The following is an 18,696-nucleotide window of genomic DNA, read 5'->3' on the forward strand; positions in this document are numbered from 1 at the left end:
TTTAGATTAAAGATAATTTAGCCTGAAACAACTTTCTTGCCGTAGATGCACTCTTACCTACTGAGATTTTCCAGCACATTTGGTTTTAATTTTATACCTTGTTTTATCTACATTGCATTGGCTATCAATTTTACAGATAAAAGGCTTGCATTAAGCTGAATATTTGATAGAATACAGCTGTGTGAGCACATGGAATTAAAAAACAAAATTTTGATGTCACTAATAGTTTAAAAACTGCATGCCTATCCTCCTAGGCAAAATATAGGATAATTCTTTAATGCTATTACTTTAGGTAGATTGAATCTACCTTTTCTAGCCTCTCCTACAAGATTATAAAAATTGGTGCAAGTGGTATTTGGTCATTATGGTCAGACTATCCTGGTGTAGGGTTTGATGAATTAGCCAATTGTTTTTCACCAATGTGTCTGTATATTCAGTGTTTCAGATACATAATCGAAGTTTACATCCATACTTTTGTGATATTTTGCCATTATAAAACAGCCTATGATATAAATGAACATCAAAAAATTGAGAATATTGAAACCCATCTAATTTCATAAACCACTTCATTAACAACTTGCCTCTGTGTGGTAGCTTTAATGTGATAAAATGACCCAAGGCAATTTACCTCTGAGTTATGGGCTTCGCACTGGAGGCTTTAAAATAGTTGGATAAGAAGGTACAGCAGAATGTAGACGTCAGATATATAAAGCAAGGGGGTAAAAGTCAAAGGTTCATGAAAAAAACCTTCTAAGAAATAGAAGTGTGCGCAGCAGTCAGGAAAATCAACCAATAGAAGAACAAACGATTTTCCACCTATCTTGTCACAATGCACTGAACAGAAGACCAAATAAGAATTCTTTTTCCCCCAAACTAGAAACAGATTTTAATTTTTATGCAAAATGCCCTCCACTACATGGGCACATTTACAGATCAGCAAGAATGTAATAATCAAAATGAAAATGAAGTTTCCACATGAAATTACCAAATCACAATAAACTGATATACTAATGTGGGAAGATGGAACAATGCTTAGAATCAAAGAACATTTTACAGGAAATTGTCAGCTTACCAATAGGGTGTTCCAATGAACGTTTCTCTCTTTTGCAGTGTTTTTGTGTTTTTTGCTGAAACACCAAAATCCGCTGCAAAGAAGAGCATAATTTAAATTATAACAACTATTTTAAAGGAATTTGACAATAATTCCACAATTTCAGTCCAACACCATATGGAATTACCACCATAAAATCTTAAATTTTATCCAAATAGAAGCAGACTTGTAACCAAACTTGTAAAATTAGCCTTCTGCTCAGACAACCTTTGATGCAGGTTTGTCCAGTTGAGCAGATCTTAGAATACAAAGCTAAATATTACAGCAGTAGTAACAGGACTAAAGGTCAAATGTTCTCATTTCCAGTAGTAAGCTTCTAAAATAATAATGGATAATAAGCTAAATGACAAAGTAGGATGCCAAACCATAGTCCATCCCAGTTAAGCTAAGTTGAAGCAGCTTTCCAGAGGCGCTGCAAAAGCCTACAACGGTCTGTGGCAAATGGATCACACAGGCCACTTGTGTGACAATCAACTGAAGTGGCATATGGATGAGCAATGCCAAAAGTGCTGTGTGCATTAATACACTTGATAAATGGAAGACCAGGAACAAAATTTGAGGATTTGGCTTTCCAAGCAACAAGTCCCCAATTTTCATTTTTTCTTCATAGAAATTGGATCATGTGGCATTACTCAAGCTAATACTATTGTTCACGTGCTGATAACATCCAATACTCAATCACCACTTCTCTTAACCCTTCCTTTGTCTCTAAATTGTATAGACTGGCCAAAATTAAAGACTGGGAAAATTCAGAATTTGGTCCCAATCATAAAATTTGGACCACAATCACTGGCTCAATTCAACTCCTTGGCAACTGTCTGAAACTGGACTGGATTGCTCAAAGCCACAGCAATATATCTCACCCTGTGATAAGCTTTTCATCACATATACATGCCATCACCGAAACACTAGTTATAGTTCTATTTTCATATCACCTCTACCCCCACCTCAGCTTACGAACAACAGAATTTTTCGGTCAAGTCTTTTGTTACCTCCAAGCTGGATGATTCCAATGGTTTGAATTCTATCCACTTACTGCAAATGAGATCTAAAACTCCACTGCCAATGCCCCAGGTTGGACTGTCCCAATAATGACCACCATGGTGCTTATTAACCCAGAGAAGCAATGCCTCAGTCTTAAATTATTCACATTTTCAATTCCTCCCATGGTCTTTCACCTCCCCATCTCTCACTCAGTCAGACAATCCGTGCTCCTTCAGTTTTGGCCTAATGATCATCCCTAAACCTGTTCTCTCCATCACTGCAGCCATGGATCAGCTTACCAAGACTCCAAGCTCTAGAATTTCATCCCCAAAGCTCTCATTCCATCTTTCTTATCTGACCAAGAATTTGGACATTTGCCTCAACATCTCCCTACGTACCTTGGTCAAAGTTTGTTTCCTGGTGCTTTGAAGTTTTACTGCATTCAAAATGCTAAATATATAACATTTATTGTAATTATAAAAATACCTGCCGAATATCTAGGTTCTTTGAAAGCCTTGATATATCTATCCTGTTTTACTTGCATATGTTTCAGCTGTTCATAGGTCCTTCCACAACGTTGAAACCATAATGAAACAGAAAACTCTCATGAAATATTAAAAGATTGAGTTTTTTTAAAAAAACATGAAAATAGTAATTATCTAGAATTCTAGAACCATGAAATACTCAACAGAAATTACACAGATCTGTCATTCCCAGTACAATTAAGCAGAAAACTGGATGCATTTTAAAATACTGCGATTTTGTACACTATCTTGGCTTGCATCTTTCACAACTTCATGCTACTACTAAAGCATTTTACAACAGCTTCAGGAGGGAATACCGGCCTCTGTAATCCAACAGATTTATTAGTTATAATCTAATCGGTGGAGTCGTACAAGGACCAACTACTACTCTAGTTGTAAATGATCTACTTATTAAACCAAACTAAGTCTTGTGCTATGTTACTATATCTAGTTATGTAAAGCCAAGGGTAGGCACTTATTAGCATTTTGTTATTACCGAACACAAATACAATGCATAAACTTTTTTCCCTAAATACCAATGAATGCAGCATAATAAATATAGTTTAAAAAGTTTGTAATAAGCTGCTGATAAGTTACAAGAAATCTCAAAATCTAAGTACAAAATTGTAGGTACTGCATCTACTAGTGTGCTGACATTATTCATTTCTCGCTACACACTGATCACATTAACTACCTGCCACACAGCCTTGCAATGATGACTGATGCAGCTACAATTTCCATCTGGAGAATTAGTTCAAATTCCCAAGTTCTGTACCCTTCTCCAAAACCAGCCCCTTTCCTTGTATTGTCTCTGTTCACTCCCACACATGAACACAGGCTGATCCAATGGCCTCACTCCTGCCACAACCATCCTCTTAGCTCCTCTGCCTTACATTTCTCACCCCCTCCAAATCTGCTTCTTTACTTTTCCCCTTTGTCTCCTTTTCGTCATACCACTATTTAAAGTCATGCCTTCGGCCTCTTAGGTCATTACTTGTAAATTCCCTTCCTAAACTCTCCCCACATGTCAAAACAGCTAAAATTCTGCCTTTTGAATGAACTTTTAATCAGTTCCTCTGACCCACTTTCTGATTTTCACTGTGGCACTTTTGACAGTTTTCTTACTATATTAAAGATGTTGTTTTATGTATCTCTTTCAAAGTCAGTGCAATAAATCCAGTTTTCTTCTGTTACTTTCATGACATCAACAAGAGAATTAAAGGCAAGCTCTTTGCTTCATTTCACACTTCAACTTCCATGAAATCACTGTAATGGCAACAAGATGCTCATTAGCAAATGTCCAACAATGATGCTCTATAATCTTTCACCTTAGCCTTAGTATCAATCCTGCCTTCAAGACAGCAGCTAACCACAGCCTCCAGAGTACTTGTGGACTTGACAATATTGACCAATATTTCTGTCCTAATTTGTGGAATCTTGCAGTGTTTAACTGGCTGACATATTTACCTATTTAACAATGAAAGTAAACACTCAGAAGGTAAAATTGAGTCCTTCAGAATGCTCCAAGATGCTTTCTAGAGGAAAAGTTCTCTTTCTGAACAGTCGGCAGTTGTTTTCTCAGCTTGAGTGGAAAACCATTACAGCAAGATCCGTTATCTTCACTGGCTTCAAATTCCGATGTGGATAAGAAATACAGTAAGCAGGGGATACAGATTTCCCTTAAATTGTACAAGTATGGAAGGCTGATTTTGATTCATGTGCATTTAGCTAGTGTACAAGCTAATTCTCATTATCATGAGATCTACAGTTTCCTTCATTTTCAATTAATGCTCAAGAAAAAAAACTGACATGTTACTAATTAATTTGGAAGTTTGGAAACCCAGATGGCTTGTAATATAAAAATAGAGCTGGTCATGTGCACATGGGGCTCAGTTGCAGGGTTCACAGCAGGGCCGGGGAAGTTGGGTGGTGCTGCTTTACACTTCTGTTGACTGCAAAAGACTTGTATTATCAATTCAAACAGAAACAATAAAACACCTCTACTGTGTGTAAAACCAGCAAAGCTGCAGCAAATTTGAAATAATTTACAACAAACTTTAAAACCTTTCACAAATAAAGCATGGATTAAAAAAGATTAACTTCCTCACTGTATATTCAAAGTAACAACTATTATATAGTGCATTCATTTTAGTTGGCAAGGTGACTTCATACAGAATTAAATTGCAACTGCAGACAAACTGCAAAACAGCCAAGCTCAATCATGTCTGCACCCAACATCCACATGTGTATTTGCTGCACATGCTGCTGCATAGAAATTGAGAACGCATAATTTTTCCTTGCGAATACAATACCTCCTTTCTCTTACGCAAATACTGTTTTTAATAATTGAATGTTCTTTTTCACATTGTAAATAAGTGTAATCAATTGTTCAGCCAATGCAGAGTGGTCTGGTGGAATATTTCTTCAATCTCAAACTGTAGCCATGTTGACAAGTAAACAATTTACTGTTAAAGAAATGCAGCAACAGCCCAACGTGCCCTTGAACCCAGTTCAGTTAAAATACAGCTGATATGCACCTTGACATAATTTACATACTTTGCTAGGCTTTCCTGGATGCCTTTTCGTACAAGGAAAAGCACACTCCATCTCAGTCGCAACTGATCCGGCACTCATGGTAATTTTGGAGAAAGAGTTCTAGTTTTCCAGTCTATCCAGTGTCTGATCAAGTGTTCACTGATGAGGCTCAATTGCTAGCTTTACATTTTAAATAGTTAAAGGTGCAGAATTTTTTGTCAGGCTTGGTGGGTGGGAGCAGGCAAACAGGGCAAGGTGGCGGCAAAAAGATGTTGGAACAAACCCAAATGTGCAAGGTGGCTCCAAACTCAAAGGACTGGAGTTGCTAACAGCAGCTTAAAGGGCATGGTTATTACTTGTATTCCAATAATGATGCCAGCATTCTCAGCATCTTTCACATTACAGAAAACTACATTTGGCAGAAAGTGTTCAATCATGGCTGTTACAGCTAAGAATTTGCCCTAATTTAAAATGGAAATTTCTTCCAGATTAAACATCTCATGCAAAAAGAGAATGCTAAAATGCTTGCGAGCTCTTATTTTCATTCCAGTGTCCCAAACAGAATGCCATGTGTCTTTCAGGTTATTGGAACTAATCTTGTCAGATGTTTAACTGATAAGCATGCAACAAGATTGTGTTGTTCATTTACAAAGTGCCTTAAAGTTTGCAGGAGTCGATGTCAAAGACTTAATAACACAATGGTAGAGAGCACTCAACAGAACGACTTGGATTCATGTAGAATTCCAATCTCAGTTGAAATTATTGTAAAATGCCATCAATGCTTTAATATTGGAAAGATGACATCTAATTTCTACATAGATTCTAGAAATAGCAGCATGATCAGTTTTATTAATGCTAGCTGAGGAACAAATATTGGCCAGCAACTGAGCTCTTATGTTTCTTTTCAGAATTGACCATGGAATGTATTAAGTCCATACAAGAATTGGGAGCCTGTTTAATATCTTGACCAGAAAAACAACATTTGAGTGTACAACTTGCTCAATACTAGATGGGTACGTTCATCTCTGGGTATACCACCAAGCTATAGATAATACCCCCATGAGAAGTAGCTGCAAAAGTCTGTTAATGAATAAGTTCCTTATTCTTTCAAAATGGATACAGATCACGTTATTCAAAGCACCCAATAAACAAACATGATTTCTGAAGAGACAAGAGACTGTAGTTGCTGGAATCTGGAGTAACAAAATGCTGGAGGAACTCAACAGGTCAGGCAGCATCTGTGGAGGGAAATAGACGGTCGAGGTCTACAACCCAGTAGCATAAACACTAAATTCTCCAATTTCAGGTAAACTGCTCCCCCTCCATCCCTTGTCTCTCTTCCTTATCTATCCAGTTCCTTCTGCACCCACCCCAAACCCCCCCCATCATCCTGCTTCTTTCCCCTCCTCTAACCACTCCATCTGCCCATCACCCACACACTCCTCCCACTGGGTCCCCTTCCCCTCCTGTCCCCATCTGCCCACCCCACCACCTTTGTTTGGTTCCATGCTGCTTCAATCTGCAGCCCTTTGTTGCCTCCATCCATTACTTCCCAGCCTCTATCACTATTTCCACTCTTCCCTCCTCCATCTATCACTCCTCATCTAGATCCACATATCGATTGCCAGCTCTTGCTCCAACCCTTCCCCTCACCTCTACTTTTTTTTTTGAATACTTAAGAATGTTACTATGAGACAAATGGCTACTTCCAGAATTATAATTCTGTGATCCTAATATTGATGACACTTGTGCTTTTGCCAAAAGGCAATAAAAATCTATTTTGCTGAATCGTACATTTTCTGTGACCAAGAGCATAAAACTACTTCAAAAATTGTCTCAAATTGTTCTACAAAGGCACCCAGTTCAGATTCTAATCGCACTGACTTACAAAACAAAATACTTTGTGTAACAGGACCACAGATGAAAGTGAAAAGCAAATGCTCTTTGGCAAATAGTTCCAGATAGTTTCTGAAGTACTCTGGTAAACTGGAGCAATTGCCATGAAGCATCTTTTTTTTTCCCTACTGCTGAACATACCTAATCTGTAACCACAAGCAGTTCCTTCTTCAAATGCCACTAAATTTTGGAACTCAAAAGTTACACATTCATTTCACAGATAATTCTATTTAAAGGATAATGAACAACTGCTCAGAATTAATACAGCTTGATCCGTAGTTGTTACTGGAAATATTTTACTTTTCTATTTAGCTTAAACTTATTATTTTCTTCCTTTAGACCTTACAAATTAGTAGATGGCTCTTTTCACTTATGATTGTTTGAAATAGGCTAATGCCTTACCTAGCTTAATATTGCCATCTTGAGTGAGCAGAACATTCCCAGCCTTTAAGTCCCGATGAATGATTTTCTGGCTGTGAAGGTAGTCTACAGCTTCCAGCATCTGTCGAGCTACAACACGGATCTGTGGTTCGGTCAGCCCACGATCCAATTCTGTTGAAGACAATGCCATACAAGAAACATTACAAGGAGATACCACCTGCAAGCAAGGAGGGTGGAGGCTGTGATGGAAGGAGCAAGGGGAAGGGTTATTGGCAAATGGCAAAAAAGTTGTGACATTAGCCCCTGCAATCAGAACCCTAAATTAGCCAGGTTAGCAAGAGCAGAGTGGTAGCTATGCTACAAATCACAAAACCAATCAAGATCCTGCTCACACAATATCAATGCCAAGGATTCAGCTTTTTTTGGTCTACAAAGTATTAACACCTGCTTGTGGTCTGAAAACTGCCTAATAAAACATTGCAGTCTCTGCAGCATGGATTCCACTCCTTCCCAATGTCAATTGCTATCAGTCACCAACCACAGCAGAAATCACTGGTGTCCATCAAAAGGTGTAACATTAAAAAGTCACTTATTGTGCTTTCAATAAATGCATCATAATGAATTAACAAACAACAGACTTAGATTTAAAAGACTCCAACATTTAGTTAACTTTTCAAACATATTAAAATGTAATAGATAGAGACATGCACACAAAATCAAGGTAGAAGCTAAAAAGGTAGTTCCAGAAAATATATTTTTAAATATTTTAAAAAGCATGGATTTTTTTTGGAAATAGTTGTTAGGACTGGTGAGCTTGTTAAGCAGTAATTTTGGCCTAGAACATAATTAAATACTGTTACAGCTCATACAGCAAGTTGTAACATTTTCAGGATTTTTACTTAGCATCAGAACAGCTTGTCTCAGCGATTCATTCATTTCTGATTAACCTAAAGGTCACATCTGCACACCCTGTGGAGGACCCGGCTGCAGATTTCCCTGTTTATCTGCATACACGTGCTCCAGAAGCCACAACAGGGCATGCTTATAATACAAGACATGCAGATTCTGTGCATTTGGCTGGTCATGAAGAAAGGCTCAGAGATAAGCAATCGTAAGATATAGAATATCAGAATAAAAGACAAACTAGGACATTAATTTGAAACTATATTTGGAAATGGCCATCTGCATAAAATTATACAGTCCAAAAAGCTAAATATCCATAAGAGGCATTGGGTAGGTAAGGAAGACTGGGCTCTGACGGGCCACAAGCAAAAGTAATGCAAAATTATTGAAATATCATATTCTGAAAATAATGGACATTTCAAATACTACATGCACAACAATTTAAAATCATTGGAAGCCTACCCAACATTGTGGCATCCACTGCACCTCCAGGACAGAATTCGATCATAATCTTTAAAATAAGAAAAAAAAGGCACATGAAAATTTTGGGTAAGACCAATATTCATTCAAAACATGTCAGAAACCCATTCATATTAGTATTGTATAATCCAACAAGCAACATCCAATTACCCAGTTATTGAGGATATTAAGCAAAGTAAAAGCATCAGTTTCCTGTTAGTGCCTAACCAATTGATCACTATGTGAAAGGACAGCCTCATGAAGGAAACCCATTCATCTGGTCTGTGCTGGACCACTTTGCTGTGAAGTGGAGATATATACATCGTGCAACCAGAAGATACAGAAGCTACATATTCCAAAATGTAGAAATAGTCCCCTCTCAACAAGAACAGTGGGAGTCAGTGAAAACAGGATTTAGCAAATTTGATATTTAGACAACGTATTCCTCAAACATTTGGAAATTTTGACTCAGTTGGCAAAGCAAAGAAAAAGACGAAAGCATGAGTGGTGAATTTTAATTTGACAGATTGTGGCATAGCATGCCAATGGAATTGGAAGACAAGGCACAGGAATTAGTGCTGGTTGAGAACTTGGACTGCAGAATTGTCCAGGGCCTCATCCCTTTTGAAGGAAAGTATGCAAGACAAGCATGGATTAATGGATTTGATGTCAGATCAGGGTTGAACTCATGACTTCCAATAAGCTGAAGCCAGTAAGTTTATTCCTTAACATGACAAAAAAAACTTGACAAATCTCTTTAGCCTCTTTGGATAATGACTTTAGCAAGTCCAACAAATTTAAGTTTCAGTATGTCCATATTTTGTCAAAACACAGTGCAAACAGGCAAAGTACTACCAAAGTGATAGGATCTACTCATGACAACCGAAACAAAAACACTGGAAAACTTGAAAACAAAACAAAAATCAGGACAACTAGAAATACACAGGTCATCAACATGTGTGGAGCACAAAGACTATGTTTTACACATTTATCGTTCATATGTAACCAAAGCATCAAACATTTGTTCTTCCTACAGTCGCTAGTTGACTTTTTTGGCTTTTCTTTCTATTGCTGAAACCACATCAATCTCACAGCAGGCACTGCAATGATCAGTGACTGACTGCAGTTTAAAAAAGAAAATTTAAACTGATTCAAAATATTTCCCCCTTATCAAGGGAACTTACTGCTATCAGAGCATGTGCCTTCTGCCTCCTTGACAACAAAAGGCAGGAACACACTGGTATGCTGATTAAAAAAAAGCATTTTTCCCGCTAATGTTAACAGGGCATGCCAGACATCCTGTTTTGACAGTATATTACAGCCATCAGAACTGGAAGTGAAAGGAACATACTGCTGGCCTAAATACACAATAACCACAAGCAACTCATGGTAATTCACAAATTCATCATAACCCGTTTCATGAAAATCAATTTCTTTTTTTAAAAAAGCATGATTGCTCAGTTCACTGAAATTGAAAATTAAACCAGCCAAGTTTTGACAAGTCACCAAACAGCTTGCTATGCAGCCAGCAAAGATGATTAAAGGCTCCAGCAAGCAAGCTCCTACCTGGTTTGTGTCTCATATGACAGTATGCGAGTCCTGGCACATCATACATTTCTCATTAAAACACAAACGGTATTTAGACTGGTACCATTTCATGGAACAGACAAAAATTTAACTATTTTGCAGCTGTCAGCTACAACTTAAAACCTATACAGCTCAGTTTAAGCCTCTATTCAATACTGCCTGAAGCAATAACCAAGTTCTTACCTTACACAATTCTGCTCTTTACATCTTAGCTTGCATAGAAAGCTTAACTTTGTTGCAAATAAACAAATTTCTTTGCCCTGCAAGTAGAAAATGCTGAAAATTTACTCCACTAGAAATATATTTATTAATTCTGTTAAAGATGCATCACTAAGTTTAGGAAACAAGACTTCATAAGATCACTTTTCTATCTGGCATCTTAAACAAAGAAACAAGTTTAAAAATAGTTTATAATAGTCATAGTTTAAAAATGCCTCCGGCACTAGCCTATAAAGTACTCGCATAATGACCAGTACATCTAACCTTGCTCCAACCCTGGTTCTCCAATGAATGTTGGGTAGGTTGGGACTATCTTCAACTGAGGACTAGATTCACTTTATCTGGCTCCATGGCTTTAATGCAACTATTGCTGCCATATCTAGGGATGTCCCAAACATTGAAATGGTGTTGCCAGTCTGGATGGAAAATGTAAGCAGTTTGTCTCACCAGCACCTCTACTTCCTCAGGAGGCAAAAGGAATTTGGCATGCCCCCTTTGACACTCTATCAACATACTATAAAAAGCATCTTGTGGATGCATCACAGCTTGGTATGGCGACTGCTCTGCCCGTGACCGCAAGAAACTGCAGAGTTATGGACACAGCTCAGCACATCATAAAAACCTATGCACGGAAACAAAGTCTATGCAGACCATGATGCCAATTTAACTTAATCCAATCTGCCTGCACATGGTCTACATTCCTCCATTCCCTGCCTGTTCATGTGCCTGTCAAAGTGTCTCTTGTCTGCTTCCACCACTTCCCCGGCAGTACGTTCCAGGCACCTACCAGTCGTAAAAAAACACTTACTTTGCACATCTCCTTTAAACTCTTCCACCATCACCCTAAAGCTATATGCCCTCTAGTATTTGACATTTCCACCCTGGTAAAAAGACTCTGGGTATCTATCCTATCTATGCCTCACATAGTTTCAAATAATTCTCAGGTCAACCCCTCAGCCACTCGAGAAGGCAATCCAATTTTGTCCAACCTCCCCTTATAGCTAATACTCTCCAATCCTGGCAACATCCTGGTACACATCTTCTGCACTTTCTCCAAGGTTGCACACATCTTTCCTGTAATGGGGTGACCAGAACTGCACAGTACTCCAAATGTGGCCAAACCAAAGTCTTATAGAGCTGCAACATGACTTCCCAACTTTTATACTCAGTGCCCCAACTGATGAAGACAACTATGTCACAGGCATTTTGTTTTTAAGCCACCCATCTGTTTAGTGCATTTGCCCAGCTATATTTTATGCAACCTCAAATCATTTCTAATTAACAGGACTCAGTTCAGGGATTCTACGTTTTTAATGTCTAAAAATCCAGGTATGCAAATCCACTAGAGGGATTGACTTTTATAAGGTAATACCAGGCACTGATTTAGATTCTGGCCTTTAGGAAAATATCATTCTGAAAAATCAATAACTAATCATCATGAGATACTCTTGTTTGTACTGCATAAAAGCACTTCAAGCTCCTGTAAACTGAGGCACACAAAATTTAAGTTTTTTTAAAAATTAGATTATATAGGACACTAAAGGAAACATGTTAACAGTTCAAAGTTTCATAATTAGAAGTTGGGCTTTCAGTTATACATGAGCACCTGGATGCCAATTTCTCTTCTGCAAACCCAATCAACCAGGAAAAAGAAACATACCTCCACTGGATATACCATTTCTTCCAAAGATTTGCAGAGTCATGTATATGAAGCTTGAGAAAATAAGATTTGCCCCAGGAATATGGTACACAAGGATATTAAGCAGGAGTACATTGGAAGTCTGAGGCTGCTTTGTCATTGAATAAGATCACGATTGATCCTCAGTCCACATTGTGCAATTCCCCTACCCCCCCACTTAAATCCCTGGATTCCGCGTGTTCAAATTCTAGCAATGGAAATCTCAAATATACTGTATTCAAATGATCACCCACAGGCCCCTGGAGTAGAGGTCCCCAAGATACACAACCATTGAATGAAGAACACAAATTGGAATGGGGGTAGGCCATTCAGTCCAAGCCTGCTTCAACATTCAACACGTTGGCTGATCTGATCTTCTCATCAATGCCATTCTCACATCTCGATTCCCCTAATATCAAAAAGCTGCTGATTTCATTCAAAACTAAGATTGATAACTGGATGGCCACCATCCAGGCCATGCCATGCCATCTTCTCACAGCTACCATTGGGCAGGAGGTACAGAAGCCTGAAGTCCCACACCACCAGTTTCAAGAACAGCTACCTCCCTTCAATCATTCGATGTGCATACATGTAGTTGGGCATATGACAAACTGACTTTGAGCCTTCACAGCACACCAGGATGGAGAATTCCAAAGATTCACCACCCTCTGAATGAAGACATTTCTCCTCATCTCAATCTTAAATGTCCAACCCCTTATTTTGAAACTGCGATCCCCTGGTTCTAGACTTCAGCCAGGACAACTATCCACCTTGCATCTATCCTGTCAAACCCTCAAAGAATTTGTTCATTTCAATGACTCATTAATGGTAACACCTTGTGTCCTTGTTCTCCAAGGTTCTCCACTGGAGAATGAAGAATCTTGGCGCCTACCCTGGAGCTGCAGGTAGAGAACAAGGTCACCACATTGCAGCAGCTCATAATTAAACTAAAGGACTTGGTATTGTAAATTGCTGAGATTCTATTCTTAAAGGCAAGAGGTTGTAATTCTAAATTCTATTCTGTTTATGAGTGGTGAGATTTGTTTGGATTTTTAATTCAAATTTAGGTAAAACCAAAAGTTATGACAGATTTCAGTATTATGCATGCTTCTTCCAAGCCTAGTTATTAAGAGAACCATTTGTGAAAAGCTGAAAATTTTATCTAGGCCACTTTTCCACACCACCACCCCCCCCCCCCCACGCCCAGTACATGTGCCAGGGACTTGAACTGTTTTAACTTTTGGTTCAGTTTCTTTTGAAAAAGTGTTCAGCGAAATTGGGTACTTTTTGATTATGAAAAACTAACCTTACTCAAGCTTTGCATCCACTTTTGACTTCAATAAAGTGTGACCAAATTGAAATCAAAATAACCACAAGTTCACATTCACGATATTTTATTAAAGTTAAAGCCCAGTCAGTCAACATCATAACACTAGCCCATGCAACAAATGGGATTGGTCAGTAATCGATAGGTACATTTTGAAAGCCACACACAACATTAAGGAAAATTGAAAGTGTAAACGCTGCATGTTTTGTATTCATTGCTCGCATGGACAAAAACATTTTTCCAATTTGGCCAGTTTTTATTGGCTAAAAATGCAACAATTCAAATGACTTTATCCCATTCCATTGATTCTGTGCACTTTGAAAATTAAGATACAGAACTTAAAATCTTCAATTGAAAAATCAAACACTTAGCTGCAACATTTCCTTTGGATTACTTAAGCAGCAAGGGAGAATACTCTGCTTCTGCCTGTTTAATTAGGATAAGCATTTTTTTTTTACTGCTTGCCCAGTTCTTTGAATATCCAAAAATAATTGAGTTGAAATGAAAATCTGCACTTTCCTACTGTACAATAGGTTTACTGGCTTGTCACAAATTGACTTACACAAGAAACAGTGTTCATTGCAGGATAGTCCTTTAATAATTGTTTGAAGGAGGGAATAGCATATTTAATCTAATCAAAAGTACCACTGCAAAGCACCCAAACTGATCAGCTTCATGTCCAAGGTGGAAATCACTTTCGCTGGACAAAGTTCATAGGTCATCTCCCTCACTGCTCCTTCCAAACATCAAATTGCCAAAAGCAAATCCTTTAGTACTTGTAGCACATCAAGGTCATATGAAAAAGTAATGAATACTCTTGGCATTCAAATACTCAAAGCAGCTCCAAATTAAAATTGCATCATCAAAAAATGCGACAGAAAATTTCCAAAGATGAACGAGCCATCCAGAGTTGCCCAGCTCCTCATCTTGAAAGAGTTGCCTGCCTAAAGTTCCTGAAGGTCCAACCTGATTGGTGTGGTCCTGTGCTCCCATCTTGACATCTGGTTAATTCAGGCTGAACCAACTGTCAAGGCAAACAGCCAGGAATATTTGTGAATTTCCCTGACATTCCCATTACCTGGAACTTGGCCTTCTCCCTCACAGCCATCCCTTTCCATTGAAATGGTGTCGCTGAACCAGAGACAGGCCTAACGTGGCACAGGTTCAGCAAGCAGAATCCCCACCCTAACCACTGCAAGAACTTTGTGGCTTCTCCAATGGTCTCTACAGGGAATCCAATATTTTAGTAGCATTGGCATAATAACAGTGAGAATCTTTTAGGAAGTTCAGAACTCCTGTATTTAGCTTGTGTAGGAGTCTTTATCTTCAGACAGTTGTGGGGGAAATGATAGGGGTTACGTGCAGAGCTATTGGTATTTCTCAGGATAGCATGGGTCATTTTAATATGATATACAACTATCCATCCAAATTAAACAAATATTGAATTTGCAGCAAAATGGAGACCCAAGAGACTGCAGATGCTGGAAATCTGAAGCAACACTGGAGGAACTCAGGTCAGGCAGCATCTATGGAGGGAAATGATTTCGGGTTGAGATGTTTCAAGATGAAAGGTCTTAACCCAAAATGTCGACTGTCCATTTCCCTCCACAGATGTTGCCTGACCTGCTGAGCGCCTCCCATGCCTTTGTGTGTTGCATTGAATTTGCTGCAACATTTTGCTGTTTCTATCCTACAACCATAATCAAACTTGGCAAGTGTTGTTCATACAAGCGGATCACTGCATTTGGGCTTAAATGTGTTCTACTGAAAGCAACTCCTTACATCTCTACCTATAACCCACCACCTCCCAACTCCACCCCTCTCCCACATGCCTTTATTGTGGCATCACCTCCCCTCCTCACCTGGTTCCACCTACTGGTGGTCAGCCTCCACCCTCTCTCTCACCTCTTTATACAGGCCATCTTCCCTCCACAAACTCAGTCCTGGGCAGGGTCTCAACCAGAGATGTTGACCATTCCTTTGCCTCCACAGATGCTGCCTCGTGTCTCATTGGTCTTATTTTTAAAAACTTGATTTTAATCAGAAGAAATTATACCTAATTCAAGTAACTGTCCACTGGTTCTATTTTTTTTAAATCTTTTTTCAAAGTTTTTTAAAAAAAACAATGATACCTCATCTGTCAACTTTAAACCAGGCAATTACATGTAACCTGAAGCAGCACTGTGATTAAGAACACATGTATGGTGCTCAGCAAGTTAAATGCTTTGATAATAAATACCAGGGAACACAAAGCAAAGTTGCTTGAATTTATTGTTCCTATTATCAGATCTGGTTTAATTGTAAATCAATGAGTTCTGTCAACACAGGAATGCAATTTTTTTCCAACCAAGTCAGAGCAAGAAATATGAAGCTGAACAATATTTGGGCATTTCCTGGCTAACTCATGCTTGCAAATTTACTTGAGGCCATTTTTGCTTGAGCTCGAGTTAAATATCCTATCAGTCTCTGTTGGCAAGCGCATGATTTATAACAGCCTTGGAACATGTGCTAGCTGATTTTCATCCAAGATGAGTCAACATCAAGACATCAGCAGAAAGGATAAAGAGCTTGTGGCAAAGGCCGCAGGTAACAGCTTTAATCTTCCAGTCTTTAACAAGGAAATGGTGATGCATTCAAAACTGCATGTTGCACAACCAGGAATGACAGTGCAATGCTGGTAGAGCCACTGCTTCACAGCATCAGACCCAGGTTCAATCCTGATCTGAGGTGCTGCGTGTACAGTTTGCACATTTTCCCTGTGACTGTATTGGCTTCCTCAGATTTCTTCCCTAATGCCGAGGATGTACAAGTTGTTAGGTTAACTAACTGCTGTAAATTGCCCCTAGTGTGTAGGCAAAATGGTATAATAAACCATTGCCCGTGGCATTATAACTATAACTAAAAGGATAACAGTGGCGGCAACTGACAGCAGTCCTGAGTTACACAATGGAAGAAAGGCAATGTGGAGGGGGGTAGGGTCAATGACCCCTCTGATGGCAAGTCATAAGGGGGGGGGGGGGGGGGGGGTGAAAAAATTGATTGGGGAAATTCAGACAGAGTTACAGGAATAATGGACAAGGACCGAAAATATTAGCAGGACTTCAGCAAGAAGAGGTTATGACAAACAGTGTGACACTCTACAAAGACAGCACGAAGCTGAGATTTTTTGTGAAGGTGTTAATGGCAGCAAGGTTGATGCCAGGAGAGGGGACAATCTACAACTTCTTAAATACTTTGAAATGTAGTGACTGCTGTAGGAAATGCAGCAAAAAGAAAAATAGGAATGGCCAGATAAATGCCAAGAAATTGGATTTCCCTTTTTGATGTGCAAAATGTGTGCTGTGTATGGAGCTAATGTCCAACTGGATTCCATGAAAACAAAATCAAAATCAAATCAAAAACACATTAAAAACAGCACAATGGTGGTTCATGCCCAAACTCGTGCAATAAAACAGAACCAGTGGGCTTCACAGCAGGAATTACATGAAAAGATTCCAGTTGCTGCATATTTGCAGCATTGACCACCTGGACTGTAAAGGAGTTCTTCACATGACAGATGCAGTACAGATCACCATGGAGGTAGGGAAAAATGCAGCCAAGACAAAGTGACCTCCTGTGTACACAAGAACCCCAAACTTGTCTGCCCTGGTTAAATTCTATGCTATGTGTAGCCCAATACAGAGGTTGCAACATGTGGCTCTGAGGTACACAGTATAACAAGATTGCCATCAAGAATGGATCAGTGATGAGAGTTAAAAGATCCTGAGTAGTGAACACCAAGACTGGTGGCTGTACAAGATACCCACCCATTGTCAGAATGGTGACCCTTTAACGGTGCTTGTCATTTTTTTTTGTAAGCACTTAATAAATCTGTACAATGCAATAGAGGAAACATGCAGTACACAATTTATGAGAACATGGAACATAGAACAGTACAGCATAGGAGCAGGCCCTTCAGCCCACAATGTTGTGCCAAACTAATTAAGCTAATGACACCCAAATCCTTTCTGCCTCCACACGGTCCATATCCCTCCATTCTTTGCCTTTTAATGCACCTACCTAAGAGCCTCTTAAATGTCTCTATCATACCTGCCTCCACCACCACCTCTGGCAACACATTCCAGGCACCCACCACTCTTTAAAAAAAAACTTGTCCCACACATCTCCTTTGAACTTTCCCCCTCTCACCTTAAATGCATGCCCTTTAATCTTAGGCATCTCAACACTGGGGAAAACAGGCACCAGCTGTCGACTATCTATGCCTCTTATAAGTTTATAAAATTATATCAGGTCTCCCCTCAGCCTCAGCTGCTCCAGAGAAAACAATCCTAGTTTGTCCAACCTCCTTACTGCACATGCCCTCTAATCCAGGCAGCATCCTGGTAAACCTCTTCTCCACTATCTTCATAGCCTCCACATCCGTCCTATAATGGAGCAACCAGACTTGAATGCAGTACCCTGATAAATTATGTAATTAGGTGCACAACTGACCACCTGAAAAACATCAAACACCCTCACGCAACCTATACATTTAATAGAATTTCACCCAGAAATGATTGCTCGTGCAATCCAACGCTGGTTAAATTGTTTTTCTGTACAAGTTGCACATGAAAAACAGTTGCCACGTGGTCTTATTTCTAGGCTGTTTTACTGAGGTTGATGAGATTGAGGTTAGCGATGATATTGGACAGAAAAAAAAACTGTTCAAAAATTTGCCATGAGATCTGTTATCTTGCAAATAGCAGACAGGAACCTACTTCATTTAAGGTAGCACCTCTATCAGTATCGCCATTGATTATTTTTGCATGAAATCTCTGAAATGGAATCTGTAGCTTCTGGCACAAAGTCAAGGCTGCCACCAGCGGAGCTGCATTGTTAAAAAGCAGTTTTTTAAAATCTTTGTGACAAAGTAGTCTGTGACTTTAAGCTTTTTAGAGTTAAAGAATAGGAGTGAGGCTTAAGATGTTCAGTAATGGAGGAAAGAGATGGATGTTAACTTCTTTCCAGACAATTTGTGGAGCTAGGACATTTTAAAAAGAGGAGAAGGAGAGCAGAGAGGTTTTGTGGTATAGCCAGATCTGTGAATGTTAAA

The 18,696-nt window shown here is 39.0% G+C and overlaps 2 protein-coding genes across 3 annotated transcripts in view; both read right to left on the minus strand.

Moving 5' to 3' along the window:
• sh3pxd2b (SH3 and PX domains 2B) overlaps nucleotides 1–18,696 on the minus strand; it is a 385,135-nt gene that overhangs the window by 255,285 nt on the left and 111,154 nt on the right. The window lies entirely within an intron of this gene.
• stk10 (serine/threonine kinase 10) overlaps nucleotides 1–18,696 on the minus strand; it is an 88,007-nt gene that overhangs the window by 43,999 nt on the left and 25,312 nt on the right. For both annotated transcript variants that reach the window (XM_052014623.1, XM_052014624.1), the window contains exons 3-5: nucleotides 8,797–8,845; nucleotides 7,453–7,602; nucleotides 1,073–1,145 (exon numbers count right to left, since the gene is read on the minus strand). In XM_052014623.1, the coding sequence (XP_051870583.1) occupies nucleotides 1,073–1,145; nucleotides 7,453–7,602; nucleotides 8,797–8,845 (272 nt within the window). The remainder of the gene's footprint in view (nucleotides 1–1,072; nucleotides 1,146–7,452; nucleotides 7,603–8,796; nucleotides 8,846–18,696) is intronic.

Source organism: Pristis pectinata, chromosome 4 (assembly GCF_009764475.1).
Source record: "Pristis pectinata isolate sPriPec2 chromosome 4, sPriPec2.1.pri, whole genome shotgun sequence".
Classification (NCBI taxonomy): Eukaryota; Metazoa; Chordata; class Chondrichthyes; order Rhinopristiformes; family Pristidae; genus Pristis; species Pristis pectinata.